This window comes from Amblyraja radiata, chromosome 29 (genome assembly GCF_010909765.2).
Source record: "Amblyraja radiata isolate CabotCenter1 chromosome 29, sAmbRad1.1.pri, whole genome shotgun sequence".
In the NCBI taxonomy this organism is placed as follows: Eukaryota; Metazoa; Chordata; class Chondrichthyes; order Rajiformes; family Rajidae; genus Amblyraja; species Amblyraja radiata.
The window spans coordinates 11,285,481-11,298,348 of record NC_045984.1 but is presented as its reverse complement, the minus strand read 5'-3'; the positions used below and the strand labels follow the sequence as shown (position 1 = coordinate 11,298,348).

General features: G+C 45.2%; 1 protein-coding gene across 3 annotated transcripts in view; it reads left to right on the top strand.

Moving 5' to 3' along the window:
- Positions 1–12,581, top strand: part of midn (midnolin) — a 30,055-nt gene extending 17,474 nt beyond the window's left edge. For all 3 annotated transcript variants that reach the window (XM_033046536.1, XM_033046533.1, XM_033046535.1), the window contains 3 exons: positions 933–1,050; positions 1,818–2,108; positions 9,303–12,581. In XM_033046536.1, the coding sequence (XP_032902427.1) occupies positions 933–1,050; positions 1,818–2,108; positions 9,303–9,565 (672 nt within the window). In that variant the 3' untranslated portion in view covers positions 9,566–12,581. The remainder of the gene's footprint in view (positions 1–932; positions 1,051–1,817; positions 2,109–9,302) is intronic.
- Positions 12,582–12,868: the final 287 nt, after the last annotated feature.

The window sequence follows — 12,868 nt, the reverse complement described above, 5'->3', positions numbered from 1 at the left end:
TAGGCGTGCCCTGTTAATCGGTCCAATTAACCATTGTGCACTTGAGACAGTCCGAAACGATCAGGAGGCAAAGGCGGTATGGGTTAGGTAGAGCAATACAATCGTCCACATTGTAGCCAGGGCCGGAAATGTTCCCTTCAGCAAGACGAAGGGATGCATACCATCGGTCAGCTTATCTGTGGGCCTTGTGTTCTCCAGGCTTCCTGTCTTGCATTCCATTAGAGGCATTGTATCAGTGGCCCTGCAGGCCACAAAAAAAGATAATTTGCCGAGCGAGGGATCGCGAGCGAAAATTGCACGTTGAATATTGGTTCCATGAAGACATTAATTTAGAAATGCAGCGTGGAAGCAGGTCCTTCGGCCCACCGAGTCCATGCCGACCAGTGATTTCAGCAAATCGCCGGCCAGCAACATGGAAATGTTGCATTTCCTTTCAGCGCATCATTCTGTAAATAGTCATTCGGCATGGAAACAGGCCCTTCAGCCCAACTTGCACATGCTTACCAGGATGCTCCATAACGTTAATCCCACCTGCCCTTGTTTGGCCCATATCTTTCCTTTCCCCTCCATTTACCTGTTGAAATGTCTTTTAAATGTTGTTGTGGTACCTGCCTCTCGACTATCTCCTCTGGCAACTTGTCCCATGTATCCTCTACCCCATTAGTGTGTGTGTGTGGGGGGGGGGGGGGTTGGGGAGTGCCTCCCTGCTTCCTATTTAATATTTCCCCTCCCACCTTACACACATGTTCCCTGGTTCTTGATTTCTCTAGTCTGGGTAAACGACTCTGCATCTTATGGGGGGGGTTACTTTGTGGAATTATAAAACAATGCAGGGTGGAACAATAGACGGGGCACTGCTTGCGTTAATGCTGAGTGTGTGTTATTAGTTCTCTTATCTGGACAATGTTGACATTGAATAACTCTTTTCTCAGGGTGACTGCAGTACAAGAAACACTAGTCCCACTGCTTCGGGCAAGTCTCGGAAACCAGGTGCCATCATCGAGAGCTTTGTCAACCATGCCCCTGGGGTTTTCTCAGGAACCTTCTCAGGTAATTCAAAGCGCACTGCTTTTGTTCAAATCCTTTTCAGCGGCGAAAGTGCATTAAAGTTGTCAAATGGTGAGGCGGGTCGGCAGCAGAGAGGGTTTGAAAACTCTCCTCTGCAAAGCAATTGTATTGCTTGTTCGTTCGCGCTCCTGGACATCTCCCCAGATATTTCCCGGCTGGTGTCTCCGGCCATTGGAATTCAACAAGTTCCTCAGAGCAGTGGAAGGAAGGAGCTCTGGTTTAGACTCCTTTTGGGGCTGTGGAGTAGTGTTGCTGCCTCATAGCGCCAGAGACCCCAGGTTCGATCATGACCGCGGGTACTGTGTGCGGACTTTGTACGTTCTCCCTGTGAGGGCATGTGGGTTTTCTCCGGGTGCTCCGATTACCTCCCGCACTCCAAAGACGTACAGGTTTGTAGGTTAATTGGCTTTGGGAAAATTGTCCCTAGTGTGCAGGATAGTTTGACCTGGTGGGTACGGGATGATCGCTGATCGGCGCGGACTTGGTGGACCAAAGGGCCTGTTTCCGCGCTGTATTTCCTAGTCTAATGTAATAAGAGAGCATTTTTGGGGCCTTCTGCAAATTTCCTCGATATGCTAACGCCATTAGCCGTGAATGGTAACGGCATCAAAGGTCATGGGGAGAAGGCAGGCGAATGGAGGTCAGAGGGAAAAATGTGCGGTGGTCGGTGCAGACTCGTTGGGCCGAAGGGCCAGCTCTCCGCGCTGTGTCTCTATAAACTAAACTAAACGGAATCCGCTCTTCAACAGGCACTTTGCACCCAAACTGCCAGGACAGCACTGGAAGGCCCCGCCGTGATATCACCACCATCCTGCAGATCCTGAACGACCTGCTGAGCGCCACCCGTCACTACCAGGGGATGCCGCAGTCCCTGGCCCAGCTGCGCTGCCAGACGCAGTGCGCCCCCAGCCCCCCTTCACCTTCGCCTTCTCCACCGTCCCCCGGCTGCGCCAACAAAACTACCTCCGAAGACACAGCCCAGCAACCACTGCATTCCCTTGTCCAGTGCCAGAGCCAGATCAGGATGTGCAAGTCAAATGGTAAGTCATCCGGTGGCTGGGTGGGCTGCAGAGGGCCTGGTTGGGGTGGAGGGGGGGAGGGAGGCACAAACACATCGAAGTGACTCCAGGTCAGGCAGCATCTCTGGAGAAAAGGAATGGGTGACGTTTAGGGTCGAGGCCCTTTGTTAAGAGTCAAACGAACTAAAACTCAAACAGACGAAAAAGTTGCTTCCTCAAAACCTGGCGTCCTGTGCACCAAATCTTGCAGTCAATTCACTTTCTTACAGCAAAGCTGGTGAAATTATTGCATTTGTATAGCGACTTTCATGAGTTTGACCTCGCAGAGCACCAGCTAAGTATTTGAGGGACATGCTCACTTTGCAACGGAGAAGGCACATAGCCTGAATATGCAAATTAAATATTTCCCTTTTTCTTCAATAGTAATTTTATTTTATTTTTTTAATCCACACTTCCCACTGATAGAGACTTGTTGAGCTTTTCTGTTGAGTTTTGCCTACCGTTTGTACATGTGTTGCCATTATCCAGCGTGTGGTTCATGGCTTATTGCCGCATGTACTGAGCTACAGTGAAATTCTTGTTTGCATATAGTGCAGTAAAGTATTATCATGCATAAACGCAACTTTAGATTGTGTACAAAGTGTACAGAAGTGTACTGAGATAAAATCCCCTTTTTGTCGAGAGTTGATGTACAAAAGTGTTTTGAGCAGGAATTGAGGAATGAATCATTTTTGGAAAAGCGCAGGACCCTTTCCATCTTTCTTGATCTTGTCGGTGACGAATTGCTCATTCTAACATCCTAATCCAGCACTGGTCTGAGAATTCCTGCTCCTTCATTTGAGGACCTTCTAAGGTTGGAAAGCTTGATGTTCATGGTCATCGTAAAAACAGATTGCACCGTTGGGGAGTGGGAAAGAGCAGCCAAAAACAGAATGTAAAATATATATAGAAAAAAAGTAAGCTTTTTCCCCAGTCCATGGCGTATGATTTTTCATAGAGCAAATGGGACTGGCTGTAAATGGCTTCCCCATTAGGCATTGAGCCATGTTGAGAGAAACTTGAGGTTTTGTCTGTGTTCAGCTCCTGGTTCTTTCTCTCTTGCATACTGACAATGAAACTTGGCCAGCGTATGCACTACTGATAATTACTGCGGCAACTAAGTTTCCAAGGGGGAAACAGAATTGGGGGAATATAATCAGCCCCAGTAGTGTTAATAGCTGCTGAAGATGGAGTGAAGAGAAGATTACAGGCTGAGGTAGTGGTGAAGGACCCCAGTCGGGTGTCTAAAGGACTGAGGGCTGACTGGGTTTGGTGGCGATGGTAGGGGGGGGTTTTGGCACCGAATATAGCCAATCACTTTAAATGTTAAAGTGGCTCGACAGGGGCATAATGCACTTGAGAGCAGGATGTTTTTAAACTTTAAACTTTAGAGATACAGCGTGAAAACAGGTCCTTCGGCCCAACGTGTCAATGCTGGCCAGCGATCGCCCCTTACATTAGCACTATCCGACACACGAGGGACAATTTACAATTTCACCGAAGCCAATTAACCTACCAACCTGTACGTCTTTAGAGCATGGGAACAAACCAGAGCACCTGGAAAAAAACCTAAGGGGTCACAGGGAGAAGATACAAACCCTGCACTGACAGCACCCATTGTCGGGATCGAACCCCGGTTCTCTGGTGCTGTAAGGCCCCAACCTCACCGCTGTGCCACTGTGCCGCCCGGTGCACCACAGTGTTCACACAAATGTTCTCTCCTTGATGGTTCTCATTTCGGAGCACTCTTACCCAGAGGCGATGTGAAGCTGAGAGAGAGCGCTGGCCAATAATGCTTTTCTTGTGCTGCAACAGCTGTTGATAAAGTCAGAGCGGATAGAACAGCCGTCACTTGGGAGCTGCAGGAATTAACGGGGATGGGTACCTCGGGAACGCAGTAGCATTACTTTGGCCGTAAATTGGATCTGTCTGTACCTGGGCTGTTTCATTTCTATTCAAGGCTTCAGCAGCTTGTGAAGGCTTCTCTGCTCTCCAAGTGTAATTATCAGCTTTTTGAAACATCTGTCACATAAAGTGAGAAGAGGGCCTCTTAATGTGTTTTGCTGACTTCATGCTTCATTCAGTGCAAACCATGGAGAATAAATACAGAAATTTATGAAAGGGAATTTGTTGGATTTCCCCCCCCCTCCCCCCTTCTATGAGGAGCCTTTTGTATTTTTTTTTTCTCTCTCGCTTGCTATTTAAAGACCCAAACAAGGCGTGCACTATTGAGACAAACGTTGAGATAGCTGACATTGTAGTCGATGAGGTCAGCTATTTGGAAGGGAATGAGGAAATTGCAGTAGAGGCCATTGACTGCGGCGCACACGGCCATGAATAATTTAAATCTCCTTGAAATAGTTTACAATGATGCTTTTGCAGTCAAAGCAGGAGTGTAGTCACAGCCATGCACTTGTTTTCCCCTCTTTATTTATAGAAATAATTCTGAGCCTAATTATTTCTTGGTATCAAAGCACATTCATTGGATTTTCTCCACTGTGGCTCGAATCTAAAATCGGTTCATGCTCCGACCACCTCCTCGTTTTCTTTCGGTGCCGGCTCTCGAGTGTTAGACTTGTCGGCATTGTGTGTATATGGTGGAGCTGAAGGCACTTCCATCGAAGCTGTTCTGTAACTTTTGATCCCTCGCACTTCCTATGAAACTTCCCGGCTTCTCCATCTCTCCTGATCCGGAATGAAGATCCATTTATATCAATATTAAAACTAGCTCCAAAATACACATCTATACCCGACAGCTTGTCTCGCAGTCAACAGTCCATCACTCACTAGAATGCTCAAAACTGTCCAATAATTGAATGCTGTTGCTGTATTTGAAGAAGATTCTGTTGATTTATCTTCTCCTCGTGAAAGAATCCGGTCGTCTTTCAGGATGATCCTTTCTCTCTCTCTCTCTCTCTCTTGCCACCTCTCTCCCTTCGTCCATTGCCTTTTCTCCCTCTCACTTGCCCTCCCCTTGCCCTCTCTCTTGCCATCCCTCCTCTCCTCTCCCTCTCTCTCCCTTGCTATCTCTCATCTCTCTCGACATGCTATGAACCTTGCATCTTTTGAGCTTCTACCTATCCTGCCTTCCATCGATATTTAATTCAAACCAAGTCCACCATTTTCCTTGAATCAATTCTTTGAGATCTCAAGCCGCTGGAACATTCTGCCAATCTTGCAGCTTTCTTCTGCAACCTTTTGTGTGTTTAAAAGAAACAAGTGCCTGTGTGTGACCTTGACACCACTTCCTCTATTAAACGAGTTCTGTCTGCTCCAGGTGCAATGAACAGTGGCTTTTCTTTCTGCTCTTGCTCCACTACAAGACAAAAGATTGATTTGGTGTTTCTTTGTTTGAACAATTGGAGGGCGATGTACCACTGGAAATAGTTTATTAATGATTGAGATAGCTTGTAATGGCCCCAGTTACCACACCCTAAGAATGCACAAACTAATCAGCTTCAATAAAGTGGGTTATATCTCGCTTTGCTGCAATTGGCAGCAAAATGTGTGACTAGAAGGTGGAGTTGCTGCCTTATAGCATCAGAGACCCGGGTTCAATCCTGACTATGGGTGCTGTCTGAATGGAGTTTGTACAGTCTCCCCGTGATCTGCGTGGGTTTTCTCTGGGAGCTCCGGTCTCCTCCCACACTCCCAAGGACGTACAGGTTTGTAGGTTAATTGACCTCTGTAAATTGTAAATTGTCCCTAGTGTGTGTAGGATGGTGTCAGTGTGTGGGGATCGCTGGTCGGCACGGACTTGCCAAGAGCTGTGTGTCCATTCAAAAGACAATTGTGGAAATTGTAGTTATTGCAGGCCGAGGCGGGCATGGAGTGAGTCCGACCAAAGTGCTGGCCGTGAAGGTGAAAGATCTGTCCCAAAATAAATCAGAGAAGATTGGGATGTGGGAGGTGGTCTTGGTGTCAATGGACCTTTAACAGCTTGGTCTTGAATGTTGCCAAACCATGGGTATTGCACCGTGTAAGAAGGAACTGCAGATGCTGGTTTAAACCAAAGATAGACACAAAAAGCTGGAGTAACTCATCGGGACAGGCAGCATCTCTGGAGAGAAGGAATGGGTGACATTTCGGGTCGAGACCCTTCTTCAGACTGGTTAGGGATAAAGGAAACGGGAGATATAGACGGTGATGTGGAGAGATAAAGAACAATGAATGAAAGATATGCAAACTGCAGGCACCTTGCTCACACTTGAAGGACTGTAATAATAGAATAAGGAAGAGGAAGTAGCCCCTTTTGCACGAAAAAGGATCGGTTATTTGCCTGAAATTCATCCAGTAGAAAGATTATTGCCTGCACTTTAAAATGCAACCAATTTAGTGTCTAGTTTGCATTTCTTGTGCCAGCAAAGTTTTTATTTGTGTGCATAAAGTCGTGCATGGTAGGAGGTGGGGGGGGGGGGGGGGGGGAAACAGTGAAGCACTATTCATTGGCTTGTTTCTGACAGATGTGGAGAGCCTGCAGGGGATGGGCTCATTGGTTGGTATTTGCATTAATGCCACCCACGCAGACAGGCAGAGACGTTGGAGAAGGTAGCGCGCACAAGGTGGGGTGCGGGGGTGGAGGAGGTTGTGGGTGGCAGCGACAGGAAGTGCGCAGCCTCTGCGTTCAGCTCCCTTGTGGTTTCCCCCTCGTATCTTTAGTCCAGGTCTTCAGTTCCAACACCTGTTAACTTCAACAGGATTTGGTGTAACTTGTAACCACGCAGAGCCCCCTTGGATATTTTGAGCGTTTTTAGCAAGAGGTGTACTCGGTAGAGGACAAAAATGTAATAAAGGCCTAATTGCCGCTGATAACTTCCTTCCCATTTCACCCTCGCCACCATTCATATATTCATGGGCACGCACATTGGGTTTTGCACTAATCGCGTAGACCTATTTTTTTTTCCCCCTGCATTCTGATGTTTTAAAAAAAAAACATAATTATTGAGGATTGTTTTGGCTGCTGCTTGTCATTGAGAAATGTCTATAGTTTCATGTAGATCGCTGATAGACTCTAGGATCCTGTTGTCAGGTGTTGGATTCAGTTGTGCACTGCCAGGCATTTATAAATCTGCGGTGGCCCGAAAGGAAGTCTCCGTTTTAGCAATACTTCAATTGACGCTCTCTTCTCCGAAGGAAGCGGGAGCTGTTTGCATCTGGAGTGGCCGTATATAATTTAGCGTTAATGCACTTTGTGGCCCGGGGTGGGAGGTTCAGCGCCTGGAGCACTACTTTGAGGTTTATCTGGTGAACTTGGCTGAACATTCTGTTCATCCAGTTTTCCTGACATACCTTGGGATAGTGCTCCACAGTCACCCTGTATGACATATGTAAATCAAGATCATATCTGCCACTGCAGCTGGGTGCAAGAGATCTTGTGGCACATAAGGTGACACAATTTCTTAACTAAAACTAAAATTAAATTTATTTGACATTCTAAACTCAAAATGCACAACTTGGATGCTGATTGGTTCTTGCTGCCCATTAATTGTTTGTGGCATTTGCAAAAGGGCAGCGAATCATAATTACTCTGAAATAAAAAAGGAAAATGCATTCGTTTTCCATTGACTTTGAGAAAAGAGTAATTAAGAAACAAATTTTATAATTCAGGGAAGCTTTTACAAAGAGTTTCTTTGTTGAATTATTTACTGATCAACCCTCCTGGTCTGTATTGATTCAGCTGGTTTATCTACTGAACCTCAGACATCTGGTAGACCCCGGGAGTCATTTCCAACCAAAGGGTCTACCAGACGTCTGAGGTTCAGTTTGGAAAACGAATGCATGGTTTATATAAGGTAGACAAAAATGCTGGAGAAACTCAGCGGGTGAGGCAGCATCTATGGGTCGAGACCTCGACCCGAAACGTCACCTATTCCTTCGCTCCATAGATGCTGCCTCACCCGCTGAGTTTCTCCAGCATTCTTGTCAACCTTCGATTTTCCAGCATCTGCAGTTACATCTTAAACAATGATTATATAATTTCACTTCTCGCTGCTAAAACTTGCAACCATTTGGAAATGGGTATTATGATCTGACCTCCTGCCAACCAACTAAAAACACATCGAGAAGTATCAAGGTGCTGTGGGCTCTTTGAATTTCCATTAACTTATGAAAGAAAGATCTATAGGAGCCACAGGGATAACCTTTAGCTCTCTGTTCCCATGGTAATGAATGAATGCACTCTCACTGATGTTTAATCAATACAATTCCCATGAGTTTCTAATGCCGGATTGATCTTGTCCAATGTACTGGCATTATTTAATTCCATTCAGTGGGGTGTAGCAAGATCTTTTGAAATGACTTGGTTTTTCAATGACTAATTCTCCCTCATTTACAGCTGGCTTTTAGCCCTTTTTGAGTTAGTTGGGTCCAATATATTCCACTGAGATTAAAGGTAAATACTGAAAAGCAGCCCGATCTTTAGCAGCAAGTCAGCAGAATGGAGACCCATCCGAAGGTTCTGGGCTGTGAACTAAAACACAAAATTCTGCATTCTGTATCTTCCCCTTTTGCTCTATCCGAGTGAGTACTTGAGTTTGACTTGTGTGGTATTATCTGGTCCGTTTGGGTAGTACGCAAAAGAAAGCTATCACTGTTCCTCAGTACATGCAACAATGATAAATCCATTCCTAAAAACAACAGTTTGAGTTTTATTAAGTTTATTTATGAAAACCACATTTACTGGCCCCCTTGAATTGCCCTTGAGAAGGTAATGATGGGTCACTACCTTGAGTTTTTGTTATCCTCCTGGTGAAGGTTCTCCCACGGTGCTGTTGGAGTGGGGGGGGGGTTCAGGATTTTCACCCAGTGGCAGAGAAGGGGCAGCAATACAAGTCGGGACAGGGTCCATTTTGGAGTATTATTCGCAACTGCTGAATATTGGCCATCGCAGTTATGGAGGCCGCATGTTTAGGAAGCTCATCGATATAGCTTTGGCCGATAAATGCAATGCATTTTAGTCCACATTGCAGCCAAGTCCAAAGCATATTGATAGTGTAATGATGATTTTAACAAAAACTTTAGTATTGTGATTTTGTTCTGTGACATGCAATTCTGACTCGCAGGTAGGTGTTTTGTAAGAGACCTGGCTAATTACAATAATTAAGCTGGGTTTGGAGGTTGTCGCTGTTTATTTGCACACTCGATGGCTGACATCATGAATGGCTTCTTTCATTGCAGGCGAACGACTGCGACAGACGGAGAACCGTGCTACGCGTTGCAAGGTGGAGCGCCTGCAGCTGCTGATGCAACAGAAGAGGATGCGCAGGAAGGCTCGGAGAGACGCCAGGGCGCCGTACCAGTGGCTGCCGAACCGCAAGTCCAGCCGGACTAACAGCAACAGCAGCGTGTCGAGCGATGGCAGCCTAGACTTGGACTTTGAGGACGCTGTGTGGAAGCCTGAAGTCAAAGCTGACATCAAGTCTGAATTTGTCGTGGCGTAGACCCACCTTGGCAAGGGGCGTAAAGAGCAGGACGTTTTTTTATTTCGGCGACCAAAATGTACTCTGAGCAAACTTCTAGTGGTTGCACGTGGAATATACAGAAGAAGGGGAGAGAGAGAGAGAAAGAGTGTGAGAAAAGAGAGAGCTTAAAGTGTGGTCTCCTGAAATCAGGACTGTACATCTGAAAAAAAAACATTTAGTTACCACAAAACACGGACGCTGCCTGCAGTTCAAGTTGGGGGAAAGTAAAGTCACATGATTAAGTGGATCTAACAAACAATGGTTGGCGTGTCTGCAGTAACAACAAATGGCTGCCTTACAAAATGGTCAATCATGACGGAGATTGGAGAAGACTCGGCATGTCCGGACATGAGAATGCCTTTTCTCTTGATGATAAAAGCTGCACCGTAAAGCTGCTTGTTGCCATGGTTGCACTGGTTTTTTCACGCAAAGGTAGCAGGCCCGCCCGCTGCTGTCGCTAATAATTTAAAACAAATGCCTCCCTTGCCTCTCTGAGAAGGAGGGCAGTCAATACCTTTTATCAGAAAGGAAAGAAATGATAATAAGAAACATAATACTGTATGTAGCATTGTTCACCAACACTCTGAAAGCATTTAGTTACTGAAATTTTGCACAATTATTGACAGCGTGACAACAGGTAGCTTTCGTTCGAGCAGGTTTGTCCAGTGTTGACTGCACACACACCCCACCCCCCCACCCCCGCCCCGCGGTGACGTGTCTGTTGACCCTATGGAAACGGTTGACTTTGGAGACAAAGGCAGTGGGAGTTGTTTGTTCTGCAGCCTATTTCCGATGCCCGGTTTCAGACTGGAAAGGGTTTAAGTTGCTGATGCGGGTGGAGAGGGTGCCAACAACTTAGCTCACCTTCACCCTGCTGTTCAGGGATGGGAGGGGCATGGAATCTCTACACAGTGAGGCAAAATATAAACACCCTCTTTTTGTTTTATTGGTAGTTTTTTTTCATACAGAACTGAGCCAGATCATTTTAGAGGTAGACTTGTGGTACAGTACTAGCTGATGTAGACTGTAGATAAATTGCAAGATCCAATATCTCTCTAATTGCTTTCTGCAAACCACATCTCGGACTTACCAGTAAGTAGATGGAAGCTTTATTCTGACTTCAGTACAGTGCAGAACAGGTGATGGCCATTGACTTAGTCCTGGGAGCACAGGTAATTAGTATACTGCAGATCTTGGCATTGGCAGAAAATTTCCCACTCTGCTTAACCCAATGCAAGTGTTATTGCTTTAGCCCAATGGTACAAGTTTAAAAAAAAAATTTTTAAGTGTAATTCCGCTCCAATCTTTTTTTTGTTAGGTAATAAATTTGCATTTTGTTGTGCATGTGTGTGTGTGAAAAACAGACCGAAGAGCATGTATAAGGGGGTTGGTGGGATGGGGAGGGGTTGTGTGTTTTTTGATCAAAACTTGTTGCATAAGTAAGCCTCTTGCATATCCTCTTGAAAAGTCAGTACCTGGAGCGAGGGTCTGTTTTGGCAAACAGCCCCGCGATGTCAAACTGCAAAGATTAGTTTCGAGCTCCGCGGTGGGGCCCGGTTTGAAATGAAGTTTAAATGTGTGCCGGTTATTTGGCCCTGGTGAAAAAAATGCAGTGCGTGAGGTGTGTTCCTACAATGTCACTGAAACAATCGGCCCTGCTCCCGTTTAGCAATGTCTCCAAGACTACAAATTAAGATTTGAAGCACCCAAGGTCCTACCGTTGCAATACTGTGATGTCTCAACCCAATCTCTTCCTCACCAGTGTCGGGAACACAAGTGCCTTTTTTGATCGTAAAGTCTGCTTCTGTGTCCTTGGCCTCAGCTGGGAGATCTTCCCTCCCCCTGCCCCTGTCCCACACGTGCTCTCACTTAAAGTCTATGGAAAGGCCAGTGCTGTGTCTCTTTCCCCCCCCCACCTGCCCACCCCACACTTCTGTGTCTTCCTAGAGTCTGTGTGCTTTCTCCGTCTTTGTCATTTGAAATGAGACTTGTTTCCGCTTGCTACTGTGCAAAGAGAAATGTTATGACACTCTACTCCATGCTGAATAGGCCGTGCCTCCATTATGTGTGCGACATGACCCTGCAAGGCCATTGTAGTGTATCAAAGGTGTGCCATCTGGACTCGTATTGTCCTGTGTCCTTGTGACTTGAGCACAAGTTATAACGTCCCACTTCTGTTTGTGATCTTCCTGCTCGTATTTACTGTAGGTTTTTTATATATAAACACATATATATATTTAACTGACTTTGTACTGTGTGCTTTCCATTGTGCCCCTATCCTGGTTTTAAACAAAAACGTAAAGAAGCATTAATTCACCAGTTTGTTGGTGGAGATTAAATGTATGAACACCTCATTTAAATATTCTGTATTCTTGTAGCCAATTTAAAAAAAAAGATACAATGTTCTAGCTAGCCTGGTGTAGCACAAATGTGACTGTATTAATTTATAAACCAAAATGGTGACTGTGAACTAGGTATTTATTTGTGCTTTTGAAAGTCTTTTGAGAAGGGGGGGGGGGGGGGTAAGCGACGTCACAGTTTGAACGTGGCCAGGGTTGATGCAATCTCCTCCATGGATTCTGCACCCGTTTCCATTAATTCTAAGCAATACATTTCATTGTGACTTGGAATGGGCCTTGCTGTTCACTTGGGTTTGTTGGGGTTGGTTCAAGGTAACCAAAATATTATTGTCACTTGGGATTTTGCATTTACCTCTGCCTTATACACTTGGCAAGACATGAGGGTTGGCAGATTGTCAACTGAAGCATTGGAATGAAGCAGAAAACAGTAAATTATGTATTGGTATGTAGATAAACTTACATGCATGTATCATTAGGACTTGACAATGGTTTGTGGGACATACAGTAATTGGTTGTTATGTGGTAATCTGAACATGTACAAACTTGTATTAGGTTTTTGTATAGCATTGGAGGGAAAAAAAACAACTCCACAGGTATAAATAATAATAAAAGACCAAATGTTGGTGATAAACATATTTTTCATGTTTGTGTTGCTTTATTATCGCAAATTCTTTATTCTTCAGGTCTCCTCTGCCTGAAATTACTTTGCAAGCAGACCTTACTCTGTTAATTCGATATTGTAGAAGTTATTGTATCCTCTCTAGATATTAGATATTTTTCCTGTATTGGCTACGAATGGATAACCAAAGGCAAAAGTGGCAGCTTAATTTTCCACTGGAGGATACATATGCCACAAAATATCTTATCACCACAATTTTTCTTTTTAGAAACAGCGAATCATAGTTGCTATCAAACAACAAAT